This window comes from Danio rerio, chromosome 23, assembly GCF_052040795.2.
Source record: "Danio rerio strain M-AB ecotype USA chromosome 23, GRCz13ab, whole genome shotgun sequence".
Lineage (NCBI taxonomy): Eukaryota > Metazoa > Chordata > Actinopteri > Cypriniformes > Danionidae > Danio > Danio rerio.
Window position 1 is genome coordinate 34592968 of NC_141043.1, and position 27921 is coordinate 34620888.

Genomic DNA, 27921 nt, shown 5'->3' on the forward strand with positions numbered 1-27921 from the left:
TATCTCTCACATGGCCAGAGATGAACGACTCTCTCCTCTATATGAGCTTCATCACACTCAACCTACTGCTCCTCTTCTCATCACTTAAAGTCTAGATTCACACACATGCTCAGACTGACCAGGTGCACCAAACTCTATACTATGTGAACATGTGTAGCTATGATGGAGATGGAGCGGGACAGAAACAGAAATGGAGGGATGCAATCTTTGTTCATGCGAGTACTGTGGGAGGGAGACACATGGGACATATTTTCAAATGAGCAGAGCCAGTGCAATCTATAAAGCTAAACGTTTCTACGTCCACAGAGAGCATGTTATCATCAGGATGAGAATTCAGACTTGTGAGGACAGCTCAGACAGAAGACAACCCCCAAACTTCCCAGCAAAACTCATGCATCAAACCTCTTGTGTCCAAAAGATATCCGGTCTGTGTCACTCTCTTCAAACCTCTTCTTGTCTTCCCTAATAGGCACTGGAAGAACCATTCAGAAAGCCTTAGCAACAACTTAGTAACACCCTAGCAACCATCCACAAAAACAAAGCAAAGCCCTAGCAACCACGCTGAATAAACAAAAACTAAACCTAAACTAAAACTAAAGATTAGAATTAAACATAAAATTGAAAATATATGATGAAAGATTTATACTAAAGGAACATAACATTGAGCGTCACGGTGCCGCATCGGTTCGAGTCCTGGCTTGGTCAGTTGGCTTTTCTGTGTGGAGTTTACATGTTCTCCCCATGTTCGCGTGGGTTTCCTGGGCGCTCCGGGTTCCCCCACAGTTCAAAGACATGCAGCACAGGTGAATTGGACAAGCTATATTGTCCGTAGCGTATGTGGGTGAATGAGTGTGTATGGATGTTACCCAGTGCTGGTTTGCGGCTGGAAGGGCAACTGCTGCATAAAACAGATGCTGGATAAGTTGGCAGTTCATTCCGCTGCGGCGACCCATATTTAATAAAGGGACTAAGCCAGTTATGGGCATTGAGTTGATCCTCGAGGGCCGGTGTCCCTGCAGAGTTTTGTTCCAACACTAGTCAAAGACACCTGAACAAACTAATTAGTGTCTTCAAGATCACTAGAAATCTATAAGCAGGTGTGTGTGATTAGAGCTGGAGCTAAACTGTGCAGAACACCGGCCCTCCAGGACCGAGTTTGCCCACCCCTGGACTAAGCCAAAAAGAATGAACAAATGAATGAACATTGTAAAAAATGATAAAAAACCATGGCTGTATTACATGATTTAAACGTTTTTTCATTTTGTTTTGGAGGTCTTTGACAGGTTTACATGCATCCAACATCAAAAAAAAAAAAAAAAACATTTTAATTTTCCCATAATATATGTTTAAATTCTCCTAATTTCTGAAGGAGTCTCAAATAATTTGATTTATTGAGATTAAAAATTAAAATTGCAAAATTATTAGCAAAAAAAAAAAAAGTCCAAACATTTCCCAAGTGATGTTTAATAGAAAATTTCACATTTCACATAAAATTTCTTATTTTTACGAATAAAGTATTTTTTTTATTAGTTTGGCTGGAATAAAATGAGTTTTTAAGGTCAATATTATTAGCCCCCTTTAGATTTATTTTTCATTTAGCTACAAAACAAACAACTGTTGTCCAATAACTTTGTTTAATCTAACTTGCCTATTTAAACCAATTAACCTAATAAACCTTTCAAAGTGCACTTTAAGCCGAAAAGTAGCATCTTGCAAAATATTTTGTACTGTCATCATGGCAAAGATAAAAGTAAAAAGTCATTAGAAATTTAGTAGATTATTATTTAAAAAATTATTAAAATTATTATATTTATAAATCGGTGTTAAACAGCACTTGGAACATATTATAAAAAATATGAGCATTATATATAACAATTTTGACTTCAAGGGTGGCACAGCAAAAAGGTTGCCAGTTCAAGCAATGTTGGCATTTTGTGTGGAGTTTGCATGTTCTCCCTGCGTTCGCGTGGGTTTCCTCCGGGTGCTCCGGTTTCCCCACAGTCCAAAGACATGTGGTATAGGTGAATTGGGTAGGTTAAATTGTCCGTAGTGTATGAGTGTGAATGAGTGTGAATGAGTGTGTATGGATGTTTCCCAGGTATAGGTTGCAGCTGGAAGGGCATCCGCTGCGTAAAACATGTGCTGGATAAGTTGGTGGTTTATTCTGCTTAGCTCAGATTAATAAAGGGACTAAGCCGAAAAGAAAATGAATGAATGATTGTGTATGGCCATCCGCTTGTTAAGTGTGACGTCACGCGAAGCGGCTTCCAGGTCCAAGCGCTCTATCCAACTGAATGGGGAGACTCATGAAATGGTAATAATAAACGTTTACAAAGCGATTTAATGCTTTCGAAAATCACGATCGAAGTATATATGCCCATGCCTAACATCCAATGGCCAGAAAGTGATTAATTTTTTTATAAATTGTTAAATTTTTGGTATTTGTTATGCAGCAAGCCCAGAAATTGTTGTGTACACCATGATTTTATATAAAATTAACTTTAATGTGTGATAGGAATAAAACGTGATCATAAACGATGAAATTTCTCCACTCAAATCAATGGCGGCTTGGACCTGGAAACAGTATTACATACGTCACAAACACGTCACCACTTAACAAGCGGATACACCCCAAGCGCTTCACAATCATGAGGGGGAGTCTCTCCACACTAGCATCAGTGTGCAGCATCCACGTGGATGGTGGATCGTAAGGGCTGATAGTGGATCGTAAGGGCTGATTGAAGGACTTTGGCCAGGACATCTGGGTTACACCCCAACTCTTTTATGATAAGTGCCATGGGATTTTTAACGACCACAGAGAGACAGGACCTCGGTTTAACATCTCATCCGAAAGACGTATATGTGAATTGAATAAAATAAATTGGCTGTAGTGTATGAGAGTGTGTGTGAATGCGAGGCTGTATGGTTGTTTTCCAGTACTGGGTTGAGTAAAATATATGCCGGTTGGTAATGATAATAGTTATTAAAACATAATAGTTGGCGGTTCATTTCGTTGTGGCGATCCCTGATAAATAAGGGACTAACCCAAAGGTGAATGAATGAATGAATGAACTTCAACTGTATATTCTAAACTCATCATTTCCAAGAACCTGCTCTGATTGGTTAGATTTTGATTGGTCTATATAAAAATAAAATGCTCATTACCATATCTGACAAGATTTGTTTGTCAGCGATTGTAAACACTGTTGTCCTGTGTTATGCCAATTTTATGATATCAGTTCAAGCCCTTTCCAATGACAAAACATTGGCCGAACTAGTTAATCCTCCTGAATTTCTATTACAAGCAAACAGAATTGAAAGTTTTATGATTTCAGTTAATTAGAAATGCTTCTACTAAAAAATAGGTAATTCAGACAAATTTATTTATTAAAACTCATTTAAACCATTAAATCAAAGTCAACAAATATCTAGACAAATTAAGATAGAAAGAAATTAAATAAAACAGAATTTAGGTGGGAAAAAAAAAACAATTAATTTTATCTGATGTAAATCATCCTCCATTACAACACTTAATAATTACTTCATACAGCACAACCTTCTGTTTTCCTCTCACACTTACTGTATTGTCTGTTATTTCCCAACATTAGTGGCTGTGTTTTTGCCAGTCCGCCCATTAGTGGGATAATGAGAGGACGAGAGAGAGCTGGCTCTGGTGCTGCTGGTTTCGTAATGCTGCATCTGTGACTCATGACTCAAACACTACAAACACACATACACACTAACTCATAGTCCAGCATCATACTTCCATCAGTCTGTTTGACAAGCCTGACACCACTTGTTTATGTCTGCAAACAGGAATTAATATCATGCAATAAATATAAGAGTGAGAGATGCTGGAGTGAAACATTTGAATATGCTAAGCATTTTTTTCTTCTTGTCAAAGTTCAAAAGGTCAGATTCCCCAGACAAACGTTAACATTCTAGCTTGATGCCTACTGTTTAATATGACAGGCTCATGTGTTCATGTGCTCAAACATTCACTCCCCACACAGCCTTATCACCAAAAATGAGTCTGAAAGCAGCGCTGGCCAAATATCTCTATGGTAATGAGTGGTTCGGAGTTTGGTTCTGACCCACTCCCAGGAAGCCTAGATATCAGTATAGCTCAAACGAAGCTCTCTTGGGCTTCTGCAAAGCTGAGCTCACGGCACGAAGCTGATAACCAGCCATAGAGGCAGACTGGAGTCCGCCAAAGAAAAGTCCTATCACAGTGCTGATAGAGAGGACACGATGACTGCCTCTAATGCAATGCGTCTCAAAACTCCTCCATTATGATACTACACATGACTGCCTCCCTATTCTCACACACAAACACACATGGCTTTCTCTTTATTTTCTAGAGTCCCACTCATGGAGTCCTATCAGTTCAGACATGCTTAATACAATTGTAGTATTAGTAATGTTTTGATATTTTTTTAAACCTTTTTTTTTTATTCAAAGAAGTATATGGCGTGTTGATGTCTAAAGGTGCATTTCCACTGCATGGTACATCGTGATTCGGTTGAGTACAGCTCACTTTGCATTCTGTTTCTATACCCATGCTTATTTACCACCACCTTGGATGAGCTTTAAAGTGAGCCAAAACGTTATCAAAATGTGATGTATACACATTGCCAGTTAATGCCAGCAAATATTGGATTTGCGACACGAGACACCAAACTCTCTATAGCAGGGGTGTCCAAACTCGGTCCAGGAGGGCCGGTGTCCTGCAGATTTTAGCTCCAACTTGTCTCAACAGACCTACTAAGACGTTTCTAGAAAGCCTAGTAAGAGCTTGATAAGCTAGCCCAGATGTGTCTGATTGGAACTAAACCTCGCAGGACACCGGCCCTCCAGGACCAAGTGTGGACACCTCTGCTCTATATTTAAAGTAATTGCTCAAGAACCATTCCATCAGTAGCATCCATTTCCTCTGTGTTGTGGGTTGGCTTGTGTCACACATTTGCTTATGACACGTTTTCAATGATGTCACAGCCAGGAATAGAAGCGGTGCCTTCAGCGATAATCTCACACATGATACTAAACTGCAATGCACATTCAGAAATGGAAAGCTCAGCAAATCTGAAACCGAAGTGAGCTGAGATGTGCCAAACCTTACCATACCAGAAGTGTATAAATGTATAGAATCTAGAAATCCTTGTTATTAGTCATCAATAAGTGAACTGCACCCTCAGAACTGAACTGCACTGCACAATGTAAAATAGACTGCAATAGACTGAGGAGTGTGAACCTACACTGGTCTCATGGTTTGGTTTGGTTAAGATTATCATGCCATCGATTTGGTTTAATTCGATATCTCGGTGCATTGACGATGCTTGCCATCCACAATTAGATTTTTGTCTTCACAACACAATAATTTTTTGTTCAGTAAAATCTATAAATATATTTAATTTATATGTATATATTATTTGTAATACAGTTTTGTCCTGCAAGCAGTGAAAATACATGTTTTTACTCCTAACTCACCCCATAACTTTAGTTAAGTGTTTGAAATAAATCACTCTGTCAAACGATTCCCAGTCAGTTTGTTTAAGCCCGCAAATCTTCATGTAAATGCTTTAAAATTCATTGTTATTGCTTTAAAATGTGAATTTGTCACACAGATTGCATAGTCTACTTTCTTAATACATTCACATCGCTTTTAAGTTATTTTATATTAAGAAGTTCAGAATAATTGTGGTAAAAAACAATAGATAATCTCGGAGGGTGAATAAATCCTTTTTAGTTTTATGTAAACTACTCCATTAAAACCGCATTTAAGCTGCTCAGATTTGAACCTGTAGCTCTTTACCACAGACTGCAATATTTGTAAATCTTGGGAGGAAAATGGATTGAGGGTCAGCACAGAGACTGAACCCCCAGAACTGCCACTTTAAAATCCTTCATCACTCTGTCAGATGGGCTTGGTATAATGCGCTCTAATGTCTTCCAAAAGGATGTTACTACAGGAAGGAACATGAGGAGAGAGAAGTGGTCCCTAGGGTGAGTGTGTGTGTGTGTGTGTGTGTGTGTGTGTGAACCTTAAACCTGTGCATCAAAGCAGGCAATGGTTCAAGGAGATGTTGCAGTAAGCAACAAAGTCTATCAATCAATAATGTACTTCATTACTGCATACCACACACACAGTTGGTCAGATTTTTAAAGAGTTTAAAGGGGTCATGAACTGCAAAATCAAAATTGCTTTGATCTTTTGACATACTGTATAAGTATGTCAATTTTGATCTGAGAACAGTAAAAAATAAAAAGGTTTCTTTATTTGAAATAAATCATATCATACAATAAATATAAATATAAAACTGCAATCTGTATATATTTTTTCTATTGTATTATGCGACCCTGAACCACAAAATTATGTTGCATAGGTATATTTCTGGCAATAGACAAGAAAATACATTTAAAAAGAATGGATTATTTTATGCCAAAAATAATAAAAAATATGTAAACATCATGAATAAAGGTCCCATGAAAATGTTTAGTATTTCCTATTTAGAAAATATCTCAAATTAGCTATAAGTCAATTTCTCAGTATTTAAATTTTTTTGAACCCTCAGATTACAGGTTTTCATCTAGTTGCATCTCTGCCAAATATTTTCCTATACCAGCAAAGTAAACATTAAATCCAAACAGCACCAGAAACTGGAGAAGGTAATCAACCGAGGTCGGCGCCAGCTGCAAATGGAGGGGACTTGAGCTCCAAGTGGGCTATACAAACCTGGAGTTTTCGTTTTATAGATGTCTTTTAAGAGTCCAACCTATTGTGTTTTATGAATGTCTACACCTACCCCAATCCTACATCCAACCTCACAGTAACCTGTTGGGTTTTATTATTGTCTACTACACCAACAGCAAACCAGCCCACTTGCAACATACTGCCAGTTCCTACCACTTGGAGGTCACCCAGTCTACTTGCAGTTAAATTCCTCCTATTTGGGCCTGCAGCGATACCTATTTGGAAAATTATCCATTTATGATGCATTTTCTAGCCAACATTTCTTTAATGGATTGATTAATTCAATAGATATATACAAAGCTTGACAACTGAAATGAGGCTGAGTATGACAAAGTCTGACCTCTCTGATTTTTATTTAGTGTCTACATGGGTGCCAAAATTAAAGTGCACATTTTCACTTATAAAATATTATATACACAACTGGTCAAAAGTTTGGGATCAGTGTGATTGTTAAATGTTTTAAAATAAGCTTCTCCTGCTCACCAAGGCTGAATTTATTTAATCACAAATACAGTACAAATTGTAAAATTGTGAAATGTTATTGCACTATAAAACAACTGTTCAAAAGTAGTTAATCATTTACTTTAAGCATTTATTCCAGTGATTTTAAAGATGATTTTTCAGCTACATTACTCCAGTCTTCAGAGTCACATGATCCTTTAGAAATTCATTAATTCATTTTCTTGTCGGCTTAGTCCCTTTATTAATCCGGGATCCAGCTGCATCCCATCTCTGGGAAACATCCACACACACACACACACACACACACACACACACACACACACACACACACACACACACACACGCACGCACACACACACACACACACACACTCATACACTACGGACAATTTAGCCTACCCAATTCACCTGCACCGCATGTCTTTGGACTGTGGGGGAAACCGGAGCACCTGGAGGAAATGCAGGGAGAACATGCAAACTCTACACAAAATGCCAACTGAGCCAAGGATCAAACCAGCGCTACCTACTACGCCACTGCGAACCACTGACCCGATCGGCCCAGTGGAAACAATCCTTAGCGTTGAATCCTGTATAGACTCGGAGGACAATGAACGAAGTCTAGGGTGCGAAAATGTCAAGCAAGAAACGCAAACAAAGTGACAGTTACATTGGTTTCGGGTTTACATGGATCGGAGATGCAGAAAATCCCAATCCACAGTGTGTAGACTGTGGTAAGGTTTTAGCTAATAGCAGTCTTAAGCCCTCATATATGGTCCAGCACTTACAAACAAGACACAGCCACTTAAAAGACATGCCTTTAAGTTTTTTTTTTTTACACTGCAGCATCCACCAAGAAGCTCTAGCCAGATTAACTTTTGTCCGTACTTAATGACACTGTGAAAATTGTCAACTTCATAAAAGCTCATGCATTAAATTGACATATTTTATTATTTTTATTTTAATCGCGTATACAGAAAATATATGTATTTAGGTAAAAATGTAGAGTTTAATTGGAGAAAGGGGTGCTTGACAGCAAATATTAGAAAGGGGTGCACACAACAAAAAGTTTGGGAACCTGTTCTAAACCATAATGGCCAACACTACAACTCACTCATTAACTGTTCTTTGTCCCTGATTTATCAGAGGTTACCACATTGGAATGACCCGCCAATTACTCTGGGATTTATTTTTTACAGCGAATGCCCTTCCTGCTGCCCACTACACTAAAACTACACTAAAACTGTTTCTCAACATGCTTTCTTCAGCGATCTTGCATCCTCGTGTAACGTCATCATCAACCACCAAAGATCAGTTCCAAAACTCAAGACTGCAAGAACGGAGGATGCGTGAAAGATCCCGGATGTGTTCTTGCATCAGTGACTTGAGCTCAAAACTCGTTCGAGTAGTCCCAAAAGTCAATGCGCCTGAATAAAGGAGGCAGAAAGCGCAGCATTTTATATAGATTTATTATTACAGTTCAGAGATATTACTTATTTGTGTGAGGAGCTTCTCTAAATGAGACAGTGAAAGTAAACATTCACAATGAACATCTAAATAAAGGCATAAACACATTAAAGGTGTTTATTTGCTGAAATTCGTATTAAAATCTTTGTTATGTTTTATTTGTATTGTGCAAAGTATATTTATAAAGGTTTTTATCCATGATGCATGTTGTGAAAAGGGGAAAAACAATAAATCGTTGTGTGAATTCTGTAATGCTTAAATAACTTTCCATTAAAAATGCGTGACGCAAAAAACGCAGCATCTCATTTCTGCAGGACGTGTTCTGTGTTCTAGCGGTCTCGCGGTCTCCCAAGTTCGTTTTTCTCAGGTAACTTAGCAAGGCAGGTCTGCGTTCTTGGAATTGAGAAACAGCCTAACTCTAGAACCACACACATTATGGTCAATTAATTTTAATTTTTATTTATTCAATTCACTTATACCGCATGACTTTAGACTGTGAGGAAAACCTGAGCATTCGGAGAAAACCCATGTGAACTCGGGGACAACATTGCAACTATAAAGAGAAAAAACAGGTTTGCTAGTCTTTTAATCATTGCACCTTCTGACATTGCATCTTGTATTTGACTTGTTTGGATGTCTTTGATCCTTGTTGCATTCATATTTCAGTTGAACCTCACCAGAGTTTGCATGAAAGCAAACTAAGAACTATGCTTTCAGTGGTCTAGGGACAAAAGTTTGGTGCACAACAAGGTTAATTTAGGCAGCATTGCAGTAATTCAAATAAACAGCACAAACAGTCATTACACCAGTGTTTGTTTTGATGGAACAAAACCTGTGAACACAACCTAAAGCACAATAACTGTTTACTGTGCCTTTAGTCCTCTCCTTTTTACACTGATCAGTTTTTGCTATGAAATATAAAATTAGTAATTGACTCTAAAACCTCAATGCTTTTTTTATTGAACAGATTCTTGACAATGTTGTTTAGATGGCTGTATTTATGTTTTCTTTCTTTGTTTATTGTCTGTCTAGCGTAGTGCTAAGTGCATGTCTGCTTCTCGAGAGGCCAGCTGTAGGCGTTCTGCGACACGTCCATGCACAATCCCCCTAACACTCTCTCTATTGAGCTGAAGCTGCATTCATTGGGGTTTTAAGCTCTGTTGTATAGAGATGAGGTGAGCAGTGACTGATGATTGAGGCGTTTTATTTAACGCCAAAACTGAGTGATTCATGTATAATGAGACTCTCTCTAACTCACATACACAGTCACTCACACTCAAACACACACACACGGATATATATAATCACCTTATACATTTTCTGATTCCTCCCCATGGTCCTTTCATCCTTCTCCCGCTCTGTAAACATGACAGAATTTAGCTGATGAACGAAGTTGAACTCATACAGTGTGGAGTAACACTCATGCTAATGACATTCCTGTACACACACACACACACACCTAGAAAGTTGGTGTTTTCTCTAAAAGAAACAGTTTGCTCAAAAAGTGAAAACTGCCATTTAATCACCCTACTGTCGTTGAAGCCAGTTTCCGCCACAGAACAAATTTTTTTTTACAATTTTTTGTAATTGTGCATTTTATTCACTCACTCACTCACGCATTTATTCATTAATTCATAATCCGGGGTTGCCACAGCAGAATGAACTGCCAATTTATCCAGCATATGTTTTATACAGCAGATGCCCTTCCAGCCGCAACCCATCTCTGGGAAACATCCACACACACACACACTCATACACTACGGAAAATTTAGCCTACCCAATTCACCTGCACCGCATGTCTTTGGACTGTGGGGGAAACCGGAGCACCCGGAGGAAACCCACGCGAATGCAGGGAGAACATGCAAACTCCACACAGAAATGCCAACTGACCCATCAACCTTCTTACTGAGAGGCGATCTTGCTACCCACTGTACCACAGTGACACCCCAATTGTGAACTTATTTCTCACAATTCTGACTCTTTTTTTTTAACACAATAGTTTTGTGTTTCACACTGGTGGTTCCAAGAACAATTAACATTCATGGAAACTTTTCAATCCACAAAGGTTACATCAAACAAAAGCTTCTTAATAAAATAACGTTCACACTATGAACTGTTTAAGGAAATGCTCTTTAAGAAAATATAAACAGTTCTTAAAGGTTTTGCTGTCAAAAAAACCCTACAGAAAATTTTAGCTTAGCTTAATTTTCTTTGTTTCTGGGTGTAACGTAAAAGGTGCAGTATTGTAAGTTCGACAACCAGTGGTTAAGCAAGGTATTGCATTCCTGGATCAAAACACATTTGCACTCGGCTACTCCTCTGACGAGTCCACGCAATCACAGGTTGCCAGATTGACGTAAGTGTACCTGACTATCGAGCCTAAAGGCTGACTTGAATCATTTTCTAACTATAAGAAACAGCACGCAATAGAAGAAAAAATTTCATACTAAAATGATTTTTTGTCCTAACCAACACCTAAAATTTTTATTTTAGAAACAGCTTCTATTTCTCACAGGTGATCAACGATCACCACAGGTACACCGTATGTGCTTTATTTAGTGTTAAATGCTAATCATGTGAGTTTGATGCCATTTTACATGGCATTTATTGCCATACCACTGAAAGCAACAGCAGATAGTTTACCTCAGATCTTGAAAACAAAATAATCTCACCTAATGTTTACATTCGTAATATTTTTATTATTTGCTAATTAATAACCTCAAGTGGAACTCTGAATCTGCATCTCATTTCGGAGTCTGCTACTGTCCACCAGAGGTTGCATTTTTGGTTGCAGGGACATGCTTCGAGAGCATTCATGATTAAATGAATGAAATACGCTGTTTTCCACAAAGGTAACCAGGGGTGCTGAAATATAATTGGTTAAAGTGGCATTGGGCGGGTTGAAAGAACCCAAACAAAGACAGCGTTCTGCCACATAACACATTTTTAAAGCAGAATATATGACTTCAGCACTGTTTTTCAGATAAACAAAATATTTATTTATCATGTTTCTTAAATATCTGCAAACATATTACGGTATCTCTATGCTTTAGTAGAGTCAAAAACTTACATACAGCACCTTTTAAGCATGAACATCTAGACACACCAACCATAGCAGGTTTGAAGTCAATGACGTCATCAGTCCTCATATAATTTGTGACTAGGGCAGGGCGATATGGCAAAAACATTTTTAACATTAAAAGTAATGATATTTTTTAATATCTGAACAGAATTGTTATGCTGAATTGTTAACGCTACCCTACATACAACTATCCTAACTTTGAAGCCACAAAAATTTGAGGGTTCATTCATTACATTTGAAAGTATAGATTATATACAGAAACAGATGACACAATAAACAAAATTTATGACAAAAGAAGGTAAACAAGAGCAAAATGTAAACAAAAAATTGTAAGCACCATCTCTCCACAATTAATTTTTTTAAACATTGTCTAGCTTTAAGTAGATTAAATGTGCAGAGATCAAAATGAAAACTATACAACTAGCATGCAATGTGTAAAGCATTTACATTGGTTTGTGGCCAGTGAACAGTGTCGGTCTTTAAGAGTTGGATCAAAAGCACACTGATCGGCTATTGTTACGCATTTTGTGATCGGCTTTCAGTTGAACCCATTTATAGTAAAAATGTCAAGAGCAGGGGTGCCCAAACTTTCTTATGAAGGGCCAAAAACCAAATTTGATTTAGGCTAGTGGGCTGAAGGTAATAATAGTTGCCTTGGGTAATTTCCTAATTTTTTTATTAATATTTAAAAGGACCACAAAACATTGCTCTATATTAACTGATACAGTTTTTTACATTTTATAATTAGCTTATTACAGTAAAAACAAAATCTAATTTATAACAGAATCACATTAGTTTCACCAATGTGTTCTGCATAGTCCTCTATCCTTCGAGTGATATTCATATATTTTCTTTGAGCTAAGGCCCTTTATTTATTAGGGGTCGCCACAGCTAAATGAACCGCCGACTTATCCAGCGTATGTTTTACATAGCAGATGCCCTTCGAGGTGCAATCCAGTACTGGGAAATATCAATACACACTTATTCACACACATACACTATGGCCAATTTATTCAATTTACCTATAGTGCATGTCTTTGGACTGTGGGGCACTGAGTCACTGTGTCGCCCATCCATCAAGTGACAATATTTACATTTTTAAAATATCTGATTAATTTACAACATTTAATTTCCGTTAGCTTTTTTTTGTAGCTCAGCAATAAAACCAACAAAAAAGGTTACGTCAAATTCGAAATGATGATCTCCGTGTTAAAGCCATTTGCCCAAATCCTCTCAATCATTCTCACTCTCCTCTCAGATGGGATGGTGGGCCAAATCAAAGGTTACAATGGGCCAACTTTGGCCCAAGGGCCCTATTTTGGGCATCTCTGGTCTAGAGCCTATCGTAGTTACCATTATAAATTGTATCACAATTCAATATGATATTACTTATCATTCCGGCCCGAATTGTGACCATCCAGCGTTGATGCTAAACATATTTGAGCTCAAGCTCAAAGAAGATTCAAGCGCGACCATTTGCTCCATTCCAAAAACAAGCTCTGCACCTTAAAATGAATCCACCAACAAAAATCAATCAAATAACTCGCCAACATGTGAATTTTTCCTCTCAAACATCACTCCAGTTTCTCTTCAGCATAACCTCGGTTTGCGCGAGGCACTCCCGCCAAATATTTTGATAACTGTCACTGCATAACTTGAGCAGTAAATCTACATCGTGGCCAGATTTCAAACTTAGTTTATCTGATTCATCCACACATTCGCTCACAGCGCAGCCGGTCAGAGTTTTTCCAAACAAGCACAAAAATGCTTAATGTCTCCAAAATGCGTCAAGCCTTCCTGTCAAGATGGCGGACAGAGTTCAGTCCGAGTGTCTGTGGCGGAAAGAAAACAAGCTGAGTGTTTGAACTACACTTCTTAGCAAACCTCCTCCAGTCAAAGGTCAAACGATCTCTCAGAGCGTGTCTATTTCCATCCTGCTCTGCATCTTTTGCCTCGCCGCTCGTGTTTATCTTGAAATAAAGAAATATTGGCTATTTTAATCTAGTCATAGATCTGTATAGATGAGTTTGGCACACAAGACCTGTTTGACACAAAATAGAAGTGTTTGAAAGGAAATAAGGTGAGTTTTACAGTACAGTTGGCCTGGATGTGGTGTGTCTGCATGCGCGTGTATTTGTGCAAGAAAGCTTTCAATGTATCATTTTACTGACAGTACGATGGTTCTTATCTCTTTTCCTCGTGATAATAAACGCACATGCGCTTCCCCTGAGTCTGTTTCCTTACAGTGTCTCATTCATCTATCTCGTCTACACACACACACAGGTGTCTGAAAGGGGTTAATGCATATGCGCAGTCTCTCATCCATACACAGCTGTGCAGATAACTTTTAACCCACACATACATTCAGCATGATGGATCAGTTATCAGAGAGGCTTGGCTACAAAAGTGCAGTTCTGCTCATTTAAAAGATGAAGAAAAGCTTCAACATGAGAGAGAAGGTAAAAGAGATGGTGTTAAGTAAACAAGAAAGACACTAAGACTACAGATCCGGCATTGATTGAGGCTAAATTTGGAAAATCTAGCTTTTATAATCATCTTTTTCCTTTGTTGCTTTCTAAACATCTTGTTCTCATTCAGAAAGGGCTTCTAAGGAAAGCAGAGAACACGAATCCTTTATTTAGCCTATTTTAGTCACCTAAAACAAAACCTCTGCTAGGGAAGATCTCTTCCTGAGAAGAGAGAGAAAATTGTGTTGTATCAGGGCTTGTAAAAACAGAGTGCTGTTTTGTCTCCCGATGACATTTATACAGATGCATTAATCCAGCACAAAGATAAAATAAAATGCGCAGGTGCATTTGTTTAGCAAACAGATTTGCATCCAATATCATCAAAATAGAGATGTTCAAAGTTACACAGGAATGAAAAGATTGACATTTTCTTTCACATGCATTGGGTTAACTTTTACAACAAATCATTTTTAGAGTTAGTGACATTTATTCATAGTTCGAGAATCACTTTCTTGGACAGTTTGTGCATCAACAGCATTTGCATAAGAATGGGCTGAGATACAAAATAATGTATTATCAAGATAAAAAAAAAATGTGTGGTAAATTTATGCATGCTTGTAATTTATTTAAATATATTTATGAGATAAATATATAGGATTTAAGAATGGGGACATGTGTTTATTTTATATTTATTCAAATTAGTATAATAATACCATTTATTCTTGTTTTAAATTTATTTGAACTATATGCACACATACATTTTTTTAAATGAGAAATAATTTACTTATTTACTTTTGCTAACTATAAAATTTAAAAATATATACAGAACTATTTCAATGTATTTCATTTTTGGTGTAATGTCTACATCAATGCTCTCAACTCAGAGGCAAGATTAGATCTAATGTGTGCTTTTAGCGATTGGTTGGACTAACAACTTTTGCTTTATTCCTAGGGATTGTAAATCTATAAAGATGAGCCCTGATGTATTGTTTGCATCATCTATGTGGATGTTAGAGTCTCCTACAATTAGTATTTTATCAGTTTTAACTAGTTAGTCAGAAATAAAATTAGAAAACTCTTTCAGTAAATTGACAAAGGTTCCTGGGAGTCTATATATGGTGATTAAAGTGAGAGATAACGTAGTTTTTTTTTATAATATCCGGAAGCATATCATTAAGCGGCAATACTTAATTTAACAAAAGAGTTAAACATGAGTCCGTTTTTCTGATTAACATTAAAAAGATCAACCACCACGACCAGTCTGACGAGCCTCATGCTTATATAAGAATCCTGAAGGAGATTGTTGTCTGTTATTATTTCATTTATAATCAGTGCTAGTGACCTGGGGCCTCATGTATCAACGCTGCGTACGCACAAAAACTTTGCGTACGCCAGGTTTCACGCTCAGAATCGCTCACGTTTGGATTTACTAACAATGACCTGAACGTGGGAATGTGCGCACCTTCACGGCAGCTTTCTGGCAGGCGTACGCACATTTTTTGTGCGTGTCTGTTTTATTTCCATTGGCGACTCCTAGAGGCAGTTGTGTTAAATTCCTCTCTACAAAGTGTCTGAGCCTTGCAATGGCAGCTGTATGAGACGGGTTCAGCAGGTATATAAGGTTTCCATACCATACATTTGACCAGCTAAACATTTAAGCACAATTTGCAGCAGTCGCCTGTTTTCCCAATGTAATCTGAGCGATCTACCGCACGCACATTGCTATAAAGACACTATCTGAACTGAAGATGAATTTGCATGTGTGAATCAGAAACATTTCCATTCAATAAATGTGCAAATAAAATATGATGCTTATTGATATGAACTTATTGATGATTCCTACTTGTCTTCCTCGTGATAAATAGTTGGCAAAATCTGATATGTAGCGGGGGAAATACCAAGAAAGAGTCCATCAGACGCTGGATTCGAGCCGAGTTCATGCTCGAACGTATCAATTCATGACCACAAGCGTCTTACGAGCGCGCCACTGAGACTGTTCAGCGTACTCCAACAGTTTACAGATATAAACCACACTATTTCTTTTTTTTTTTAATGCACTCAGTGCGATGTTCAGACCCAACTGTGTTACCCGCATCAGCTAAACTCTCCCACTCTATTTTTTTCTTTTGTTGTTAATTCCGGAGAACAAACTTGCAAATAACACCGCTTTTCTCCGGTCTACCTCCGAAAGCAGCACCTCCAATTCACATTCTGTTCAAAGTTTCTCTTTTTGCTTGATTTTGCCGTTGCTTTTTCGTTGGGTTTTGCCATTAGCATAGTCATTAGCATATTCATACGGGGGAGGAGGCAGGGAGGGGTTTTGTGCTCGTGCATGTTGCGCTCAGTTTCACGTTCATTCAGATGTACAAAAGAATATGCGTGAGATTCGGCGTACGCAGTGTTTCATACATCTGAAATTTTTTCTGCGTACGCACATTTACAGCTTTGTGCGTACACAATGTTTTAGTAAGATTTCCACGCAAGTCTTCGTACATGAGGCCCCTGATGTTTAGGAGACCAAGCTTTTAAAAAAAATATCACTTACTGATGAATGATGATTCTTGATGCAGTGCCGCCTGAGGGAGCAGAGATAATGGTTGTTCAGCTTGCGCCCTTGTCCTTTATTCACTGAAATTCCTTCAGATTTCTTAAATCTTTTAATTATGTTAAGCACTGTTAAAGGTGAAATATCAAAAGGTCTTCCTATTTTTCTTTGAGGAACATTGTTTTTTAACATTTTAATAAGCATCTCGTGTATTTGTTGCCAAACTGGCAACCCTCAGCTCATCTTTGCTCTTAAAGGACTAGACTTTTCTTGGATGGAATCAGCTGTTTACATCACCTGTTTCACAGCATAATTTAACCAATTTACCCGATTACTAGCCCTAAACTGTTCCTGTCCCAACTTTTTTGAAATGTGTTGCAGGTCAGAATAACATGAAAGGGTGTACATTGACAAAATGAAATGAAGTTGACCAGACAAAACATGAACTATCTTCTGTTCATTCATATTGTCTTCAATGAAATGTGGAAAAATTAATAATGAAAAATTTGGAAATCGAAACTTTCCACTTTTTTTTTTATAACTTTTTCTGATTTGAGGTGTATATTTCTCAAAGAGAGAGAGAGAGAGAGAGAGAGAGAGAGAGAGAGAGAGAGAGCGTTGAGTGCGGGTTGCTGAACTCATCCAGTCACCCACGCATTGCAGCAGGATATGAAACTCAAGAGGAGAAATATAACTCTCATGTGAATGAGTCTGATGATTAATCTCCCTCTGCTGGGGTCAGTCATAGATTTGACAGATTTTTATTGGTTATGGCTTTGAGATTTAATAACATCCTCAGATCTAAGAGGTGAATTGTTGTGTCATCTGACTGTTATGTTCGTTAAGCTCAGGATTGCTATCGTTTCTGACGAGGGCTGCCATGACAAAGATGAAGGATTCTTTTCTAGGAATTCTTTTCCTAAATCGGTCCGGCCTTTGGCTGACTCTTGCAGGCCAACATTAAAACACAAGCACACGCACAAATACAAAACACATAAACAAAGAGAGACAGTCAAAAAGGTCGCAAACTGGAACAGAAACCTAAAAATACAAATCGCAAGCATGACCAACATTCCTTAGAAGTTGAATCATTAATTATGTTGATGTCTAAAAAAATCCAAAAGATAATACTCCAACACAGTACTCGGCAAAAACACAACACACTCTCCTTTTGTGTGTACTTCACCATAGCAGACAGTGACGTATGTGTCTGAGGTCAGAAAGTCATTCACCTTCTTATCTGTACTGTCTCACCTCCTCGGTCACTCACTGAGGGGATTCACACCACTGATATTCAAACAGTATGACATCTTGTACAATCCCTGACACACACTTCATGTGTGTGATCAAATGTCAACTTTGTGACTAAAGCAGATGTTACATTTTGGGCACATACATACTGCTGCTAAATCATCACTCTTCTGTGGGCTTAATCACAGTTCCAGCAAGCATTTTTTGTTTTTTAAAAGAGATCAAATAGACGTCTAAACATCTTCGTCTTTGCTAAAACAAGGCTAAATTTGGGCTGTCTGTGAAAATCTAATAGACATCTAAGAATAGGCCAAAATTAGACTAGTCATCAAATAAACTGAAATGAATGACTACACATATAGTCTGTCTAATATGTCTGTTTGACGACTAGTCTAGTTTTGTCAGGGGCGGATTTAGTGATTTTGGGGTTTCCAGCCATAGGGCCGAAGTCCTGAAAAGCACCCTTTCTACTTTTATTTAATATTTATTTATATTGCTGTTTTTTTATATCACTCAATCTTCTTTTCGACATTTTAAATTAATGCACTCTGTACTTTTTAAATGATTCGCTTTCTTAAAATTAACTTACAACAAAAAATAATACATATATAAGTTTTTATAAATTTGACTGCTGGACTGCTCCATGATGGGTATTTTATTTCTGTAATTTTATTATTATAACATAACATTACATTATTGGCAATGCAGTGACGCAGTAGGTAATACTGTCGCCTCACAGCAAAAAGGTCGCTGGTTCGAGCCTTGGCTGGGTCTGTTGGCCTTTCTGTGTGGAATTTGCATGTTCTCCCTGTGTACGCATGTTTATGGATGTTTCCCAGGGATGGGTTGCGGCTGAAAGGGTATCCGCTGCATGAAACGTGCTGGATAAGTTGGTGGTTAATTCCGCTGTGGATACCCGAGATTAATAAAGGGACTAAGCAGAAAAGAGAATGAATGAACATAACATTATTATAAGAATATTATATTTAATTGTATATTAAATAATATTAAGTTATGTTAAAATTGTATTTGTTTAAATCTCACCATGAAAAATGGTAGAAAACAATGTTGTGTGTGTGTGTGTGTGTGTGTGTGTGTGTGTGTGTGTGTGTGTGTGTGAGTGTGTGTGTGTGTGTGTGTGTGTGTGTGTGTGTGTGTGTGTGTGTGTGTGTGTGTGTGAGAACCAGGAAGTAACCCTAAGAGCTGGCTAAGTAAAAAAACATCCACTAAAAATATGTGTCAGATTAATTGCTTAATTATTGTGGCAACTTCTGAAGAAGCAATGTAAAGCAGAATGACTGGGGAGTACATAAATACAATTGATAAAGAAATAAATAATTCCTGAAATGCAAAAAATAGATTTTCAGCATTATTACTTCAGTCTTCAGGTGTCACGTGAGTCTTTAAATAACCCAAATCATTCCAAAATATAGATTTTAATGTTAAAAGAAACTTTTCTTATTATCAATTATGAAAAACAATTCAAAGTGCTGCTTGATATAAGTGTGTAACTGAATTCCTTTCAGAATGTTCTAGTGAATGATAATTCAACAGAAAGAACTTTACTTGTTTGAAATAAAAAAAATACTTTGCCAATGGCAGGATCTGGGCATACTTACATGTAGAGATTTTTTCATTGATAATATTTTTGCCAATTTCAATGACATGAGTAAAAAATTTAATCTTCAAAAATCAAACTTTTTTTGATACCTCCAGGTTCGCCACTTTGTTCAGACCCAGTGCCCTATATTCCCTCAAATGCCTGCTGAATCTGGACTGGATCTAATTTTAAAGACCCCTGTACACCCCAAAGGTCTCATTTCCAAAATGTATAACCTTATTATGACATTCCGTAACACAACATTAGAGAAGATTAAAATGGAATGGATAGAAGAACTAGGAATTAATATTTCTGAAGAAACTTGGGATAAAGCAGTTAAAATTATAAACAAGACTTCATCATGTGCGCGTCTTAATCTGATTCAGATGAAAATTCTTTACCGTATTCACTACAGCAAAACCAAACTGGCTAAAATCTACCCCAATATAGATGAAACATGCGATCGTTGCAACTCATGCAAGGCAGACCTGACCCATATGTTCTGGTCATGTGACAAACTGAGACGATTTTGGTTTTCAATATTTGAAATTTTAAACTCAGCCTTCAATTTAAGAATTCAACCAAATCCGGAAATGGCTATTTTTGGAGTAACAAATGAGGACATCCATTGAGCTAAAAAAATAGAAAACGCCTTTGCCTTTGTAACATTAATAGCCAGAAGAAGAATTCTTATGGAGTGGAAATCACCAATGCCACCTAAACTGTCACTTTGGCTTAGTGATGTAATGCTATTTTTGAAAACAGAAAAAATTAAATATTTTCTCAGAGGATCAACCAAAAAATTTTTCAAAACATGGGACCCTCTAATAATTCATATTGAGACTAATGTACTCCTCCAACCATAAATTCCCAACCCCACCCCCACCCCCACCCACCCTTTTTTTATTTATTTTTTATTTAATTTACTTATTTATTTATTTTTTATTTATTTACTTATTTTTTCTGTAAATTTATTTTATTTTCATTTTTATTATTATTAATATATTTTTTATTTAATGCATTTCCTTTTCATAATTTTTTTTTATTATTATGTTAATTTGTCTTTTTTTTTTTCAATTTATGTATGGTTCAAAAAAAGAAAAAACGAAAATACCTTTGTAATTGAATACCTTTAATGTACTGTACCTTTTGTTAAAAACACAATAAAAAAAATAAAAAATACTTTGCCAAAATCACTTTGATCAATTTGTTGAAAAAAAAAACATCTTCATAATAATGTACTTTTTTACAGTAGTGTTACAAATACAAAAAACTGATTGCTCAGGATTTACTTCTAACTGTTATACAAGTTCAGACAAATTCAATTATAAAATTATGTTAAAGTACAACAATGTATTTTTGACAAAGTACTAAAATAAAAGCATGCACATGAACACTTCACTATATAACGACAATATAACAGTTCTTACTGTTACTTATGCCATTATTGTTATGCTATAAGATGTTTTCTAAATAGTTACAAATTGATTGTTACCAGATACCACATCAATTAAAATTTGGGGTAAAACTAATAAGAGTTAATTTCTACTACTTGGAACACAGTAACTCATGATACAAAACATAATGACCCTGGGTTAAACATTTACGATATGAACACAACCAGTGATGTAAAGTAACAAATTACAAATACTCAAAATACTGTAGTTGAATAGTTTTTTTCTCAGGAATTGTACTTCACTATATAGTTTTAAAACGGTGTACTTTTACTTTCCCTTAAGTACATGTTCAGTGATGTATTGATATTTTACTCCACTAATTTCCTTCAACTTGCAGTCACTACTTTATTTTTTGTCTATGGGGATTAGGAAAATCTGTCCTGTGATTCCTGTCCAATCAAATCACACATAGAAAGTAAATTGCATCGTATTGAACTACCTCAAGACACAGGCGATTTATAATTGCAGCAAACTGTTTGGAAGCATTAAAATGGTCCATAAAGATGTCCAAAATCTTTACAAACATTCACCCAGAGACTGTTTAGATGCATGTCACTGATGAGAGGATGATGACCAATGTTTACTGTATGATGAACAAAATGGCCTTAAGCACCCAGTAGGCGTCAACATGATGTCAAATTGACGTTTTACCCCAATGTTGTGGGGACGTTGCATTTTGTTTGAAGATGAAAATCAAGTTGATGTCAGAACTCAATGTCAGGCTGATGTCAGTGTCCAACGTCCAACCTAAAATCAACCAAATATCAACGTCTAATGATTTTACAGCTTGAAGTTATGTGGACATTACCACTATGATGTCTGTCAGACGTTTGATTTTGAGTGCCATACCTGACAAATAAATGTCAGTATTTGACGTCAATATGATGTTGGTTTAAGATGTTGGCTCGATGTTGTATTTTGTTCTAACACAAACTAAAATCAACCAAATATTAACGTCATTTGTCATCATTATTGGACATCAAAATAACATTGTTCTTAGAAGCTGACATAACATTGACTTTTAGTCACCTGACATCACAACCTAAATCTAACCTAACATTAACGTCGTATGAAGTTGTGTGCCTGCTGGGCAATAATGCTCTACAGAATGTTGTTTACACACACATGCACAAATTACATGTATATGCATAAGCTTTTTACAAGACAATACTCACTACTCTTTTTGTACTTTTGAAAGGGCTACTTTTTACTCATACTTTGAGTAATATTTACAACAGATACTACTACTCGCACTACATTTTAGGCAAGTAATAGTACTTTTACTTCAGTATGACTCTTCAGTACTCTTTCCACCACTGAACACAACTAATTTTACTCCAGAGAAAATTTGATTTTGACTAATAAATCTAAACAAAATTTGATCTGCATCAACAGAACTAGACTGGATAACTAGCTTTTAAATGTGCTGTCACTCTCCCTGGCCTGACAGGTCACAGGACTTAAAAAAAACATTACTTATATCTCGGCATGGGCCAGTATATGATTCTGACAGTAATAACCTTGGATAAAAATATCACGGTTTCATGGTATTGTGATTACTGCACTAAAATGTTCTTTTTAAATGTCTGAATAAAAAAATAAATAAAAAAACTTTTCACCCCATTGAACACAACGTTTTATTGTTAAGAAACATTTTAAATAGTTTTTGCACAGAAAACATGTCAGGCTGAATAATAAAAATAAATTATTGACTTTAGCTATCTTCATTAGTTTCAAAAACTTGAAAAGGCATGTGAAATTGGACTGACCAGTAGCTTTTGATGTGGAGATACTGTTTCCCTAAAAAACTAAATAAAATGGCCCTGAAAAACACGTAAAAAATCAAAAAAACAACAAACTTATATATATACCATAGGAACAGTATTACAGAAAATATGATTGGTTTTAAAACCTGGACTTTCCCAAACGGCGGTATACCTTGAAACTGCTTATCGTCCCATATAACAAATATATACAACTTTCCAATGCTTACTAATGTGAGTTTGGGGAAATAAAAGTAACTCTTAGAGTTCATCCACACACACACACACAACATTAAGTACTTTGGTTGTCACATGCAAAACTTAGCAATGCATATAAGGCACATACTCCTATTTAATTAAGCAATGTAATACGTAGTAGATTTACAAAACGTGTCCACTTCTGTAATTTTTCGAGCTGTTTTACTTAAAAAAACACTCCAGTATGAGTGACAGCAGAGGTCAAGGAGAGCTGTGACATCACTCACAGTTTTAGGGGCCTGACTGACGTCATGGCCTTTCCCCTCGCTTTTTATCAGTTTATTTATCTCAAGGACAGGATGAGAGAAAGATAGAGAGGCAGAGAGAAGAAGAGAGAGGTGTTTGTGATGAGAGAGGCTCGTCTTTATAAACACATCTTCACTGGCTTTCTTGCTCAATCCAAACACAGTCAGATCACCACACCCAAGCACTTCATCTCTATGGAGCTGTAACCAGCTGACCTTTTGCCCTCCATCACCACCTGTGCCAGTTCCTCTATAAGCTTGAACTTCCTGATAATGGCAAGTTTTGCATAATGGCAAAAAAAAAATGACAAAGAAAACCAATGCAGCCCTGACTAAATGTTGCAAAACTATTTAAACGGAAACTGTGGTGCCTTGACCACCCTGTTCTGATGACACAAGAGTTGCAACTATGGCAGCTGAGAATGCCATACTTCACTCAAAAAGAACTTTTACTGCTTGTTTAAAGTACTTATTTAAAATGAGCTGAATGAACTAGGGTTGCACGATATATTGGCGGCCATATCGGCCGATAAATGCTATTTCTAATGTTGGTCCGATGTCAAAATTAGGCTGACATCTTTAAGCTTATAGATTTACGTAAAAGAATTGCCTGCCTCGTGTATACGAGGGTCAAACTTGTTCAGACTTGTCCAGTGCACTATAATGGAGCTAAACTGATATTGTTTATTCCTTCAAAGTCCGTAATTTATTTCTGTAGTATTGCTGTGCGTTAAGATCTCAGTAAGTAACCATGTTCCTTATTGTAGATATGTTTAATAGAGTGTCAGTGTGTATTTTGCTTTAAAATCGCCTTAAGAAAAATATTACATGTGTAAACATAACTGTCAACCACATTGTGTCTTTATATTATGCAATGTGTTTGTCAAAGTCATCTGGGCTCAATGCTCAGGTGTTGTATTAAAATTTGCATCCAAGGACAAATCTTACTCTGCTTTGTGTGTACCTGCATCATCCCACGCCTACAGTTAACATTTTAAACTCACAGCGGTTTAACATGAACCTTTCATCAATCCTTTTTCCCGCAATTGACAGCAAGAATGAACATAGAATCGTTGTCTGATTGACATGCAGCACCTACAAAAGAATCTAATCTGCTGCATTTTCTAAGGTAATACTATCTGTATTTAGCTTTTCGTATGTACGGTGGCTCTGAACTGTCAAAATGCCTCTCAAAAGACTTTTTCGTTATTCATCTCATATTTCTATATATGTACATTACTGTAACACATTTTATTCAAGAACTTTTGAGCTGGTTTGAGTTTAATATAAAATACATTTATTTAACTTAATTAAATCCCATTTTCTTATTTGACCTATTATTTTTATGTAAAAGTCAAGTGGCATGTTAATTTGCTATGCGAAGAAAAATAAATATATATTTTTTGGCATCCTGATTTATGTTAAATCGTGAATATATCCATGTAATTACCTTGCAATTTTTAAATTATGACTTTCTTTCGCTTTGAGTAGTTTAGTCATGGTTACTTCATTGTTATATGTTCGACCAATTTAAACTTGTAAAAAGGATTAAGTTGACTGAATCAATTTGTTTTGGGACAACATGAAGGAATTGTGTGGAACCCAGCATTTTTACAATGTTTGTGCTTTTTTTTTAAAAATTCCAGAGCCTGATGAAATCGGTATAAATATGCATTTAATACAGACTTTAACTGGACAATTTGTGCAATTTGTCTCTTTAATCTCTTTAATATGGTTTATATAGTGTAAAAAGTGTAACACTGGTTTCCACACAATCAATTTGTGTTGGGACAACTTAAGGAATTAAGTTACAGCAGCTTAGTAGTTTTTACAATTTTAAGTGGATTGAAAATAAACAATTAAGTTGTCCCCCAAAACACTCAAAAAATGTGTTGTTTCAAGCCCTTTTTAAATAAGTATTTTGAACAAATAGCAAACATCATATTTTGAGTGTGAATGCAAAATTGGATTTGCAAGCTGAGACTGCATATCTTGGACTTGCAATGTCAGACACAATGCACTCAACAGAGCTAGTGACGTCACTGTGAGGGGTATGGTTATTGATAGGGATAGGTGTGAGCATTAAAAGCATTGCATGCAGCTCAGCTTGCAACTACACCCAGTCTGCATCCAGATCCCTCTCGAATAGGCTGACATTTTTTGACACACCCACCAAACGAGAGAAAATGTATATCAAACCCTGTTCATGTCATTCAATTCGGACACTGTAGCAAAAATTTGTGCTGTGCCACAGGCCAAATATCTGCAGTCACAGAAAAGGCATTATCTGAACAGTGGTGTATGTTTGAGTCTGTTTGGTCAACCAGTGGCATGATCTTAACCGGCAGCTAGCTCTCTGCAACTCTCACATGGTCGCCCACTGAAGCTAAGCAGGGCTGCGCCTGGTCAGTACCTAGATGGAGACCACATGGGAAAACTTTATTACTCAGATCTCAAGAGGTGATCCAGCAATCTTATGCCACCACGCGTCTCCCATTCTGGTATCACAGGTTCGCCCCTGATCGGACTCGATGGGGTTACATGCACCTAAACTCTCTTTTGACAGGATAAGGTTGCACATTATCTCTATTAACCCTATATCCCATATAGAGGATTTATTATTATTGTTGACTGCTATAAAGAATATAAACTACATAAAAGAGAGGAGGAAAACAATATAATAATAAACAATTAAAAAACACAATGCCAGGGGTAAGGATAAATAATAAATGGAATTGTTAGAGTGTTCAGGAATGATTTTACAGTATGGATGGGAAGTGTAATTTAAAATAATTTATGTACTTTACCAGTCAATTAGATGTTAGTCAGATTCATTAAACCTAACCAACCAAATCTGTTTGCGAATATGTATCTGAGCATTATTATTATCATGAAAGATTCAAATTTTTAATTACCTCTTAAAGATTGAAAAGAGGAGTCGATTCCTATTATGGAGTGGATTCTGAATTTTGGAATCGACTCTCAAATCTCAACACATTGAAATCGGGGAATAGATTATTTTTTGGAATCGACTCGAGTCTCAGCCCCAATAACAACTTTTGGCCAACCAGTGGCATGAGTTTGTGCTGGGTAAACAATGGCATTATTTGGGTCACTCCATGGTGCCATTTTGTGGTGGTAATATCTGTTTGATCAACCAATATTTCTATTTGGTAAAAGAAAATATGGCAAAGAAATTTCACACCACTCTATTTTTAACTTTTTGAATTATTTTAAAGTGAATTGAATGGAGTAAAAATCGGTTTTCTATGCAAATGACTGAACTACAAAATTAAACACAATATTGATTTCAAAACAATTTAGCAGTATGCATCAATGGTCGTGTGTTTTAAATGGCAAGTATAGATGGTGTAAACACATAGAAGTTCCCAGATCTTTGTTTATGGCTGGGACAGAGTCTGCAGAGTCTGTTCACACACACACACACACACACACACACACACACACACACACCCAAGTCTGCTCTTTTTTATGACTCAGTGCTGAAACACCAGACACTCCAGTGTGCATAAATCTACTAACATTAAATCACTTGAAGAAAATAAACCAGTGCATAGAGCAGGTGTGTATGTATGTGTATGTATGTGTATGTATGTGTGTGTGTGTGTGTGTGTGTGTGTGTGTGTGTGTGTGTGTGTGTGTGTGTGTGTGTGTGTGTGTGTGTGTGTGTGTATCTTTCTCTATGACTGTGGTTGAGTCCCTTTCATTTTATTTTCACCTTATCAGTCCTGCACTCTCTTTCTGCTCGCTGACTCAGATGGTTCCCTTTTCTACATTGCCAGATGTGATAAAGATGCAGAGATCTGAGTTCGCTCTTGCTCTCTGAGTTTACAACACAGTTGGGAAGTTTTTCCATAAATTGCTTCTCTATTTACAAGCTCGCAGGAAACACCAGATTTTGGCTGATTTATACTGTATATGCTTGCAATGATATCAAGGAAAGGGTTACATGTAGTAGGAAATACAAAAGAAAAAGAACATTGTGGTAATGTTGTTTCTCACTATTTGCCTTTTTGATGAGATAAAAGAAACCAACACTTTTTTATAAGCATAGAAGTCTTGTGTGTCCAAGTTTGAGTCTGAGATTTTTTTTTCACATTAATACGTTTAACAAAATGATGTCATTTTATAGAAAACCAAATTTCATTATTTAAAAAAATGTAAATCTTTGGTCAGCACATATTACATATGTGACCCTGGAGCACAAAAGTAATTAAGATGCATAGCATATGTATATTTGTAGAAATAGCCAATAATACATTGTTTTAATTTAAATAACATGCCAAAAATCATTGGAAAATTAAGTACAGATCATTTTTATGAACACATTTTGGAAATCTCTAACCATAAACATTTCTAAACTTAATTTCTTATTAGTACATTGTAAAATATATCTGTTAATTACCAGGTTCCGTATTTTTGGTTCACGTGGTGTTTTCTGTTTACTAACGATTGTGAATTGCATTATGAGAGTTTTATCTCTGCTCTGTTGACTTTTGATGTTGAATATTCAACACTGCATATTAACAAAGTGACTTTTATTTTAATTGTCAAT

At 36.5% G+C, this 27921-nt stretch overlaps 2 protein-coding genes across 16 annotated transcripts in view; both read right to left on the reverse strand.

Annotated features, from left to right (window-relative positions):
- eya4 (EYA transcriptional coactivator and phosphatase 4) overlaps positions 1-27921 on the reverse strand; it is a 178925-nt gene that overhangs the window by 135583 nt on the left and 15421 nt on the right. The window lies entirely within an intron of this gene.
- Positions 1-27921, reverse strand: part of tcf21 (transcription factor 21) — a 55394-nt gene that overhangs the window by 12052 nt on the left and 15421 nt on the right. Inside the window, exon 3 of one of the 3 annotated variants that reach the window (XM_087305814.1) lies at positions 9985-10034. The exons of 1 other annotated variant lie outside the window; for it this stretch is intronic. In XM_087305814.1, the coding sequence (XP_087161940.1) occupies positions 9985-10022 (38 nt within the window). In that variant the 5' untranslated portion in view covers positions 10023-10034. Of the gene's footprint in view, positions 1-9984; positions 10035-16771; positions 16857-27921 lie in introns of those variants that run through there. One more of the 3 variants, XM_087305815.1, reaches the window with a different exon arrangement.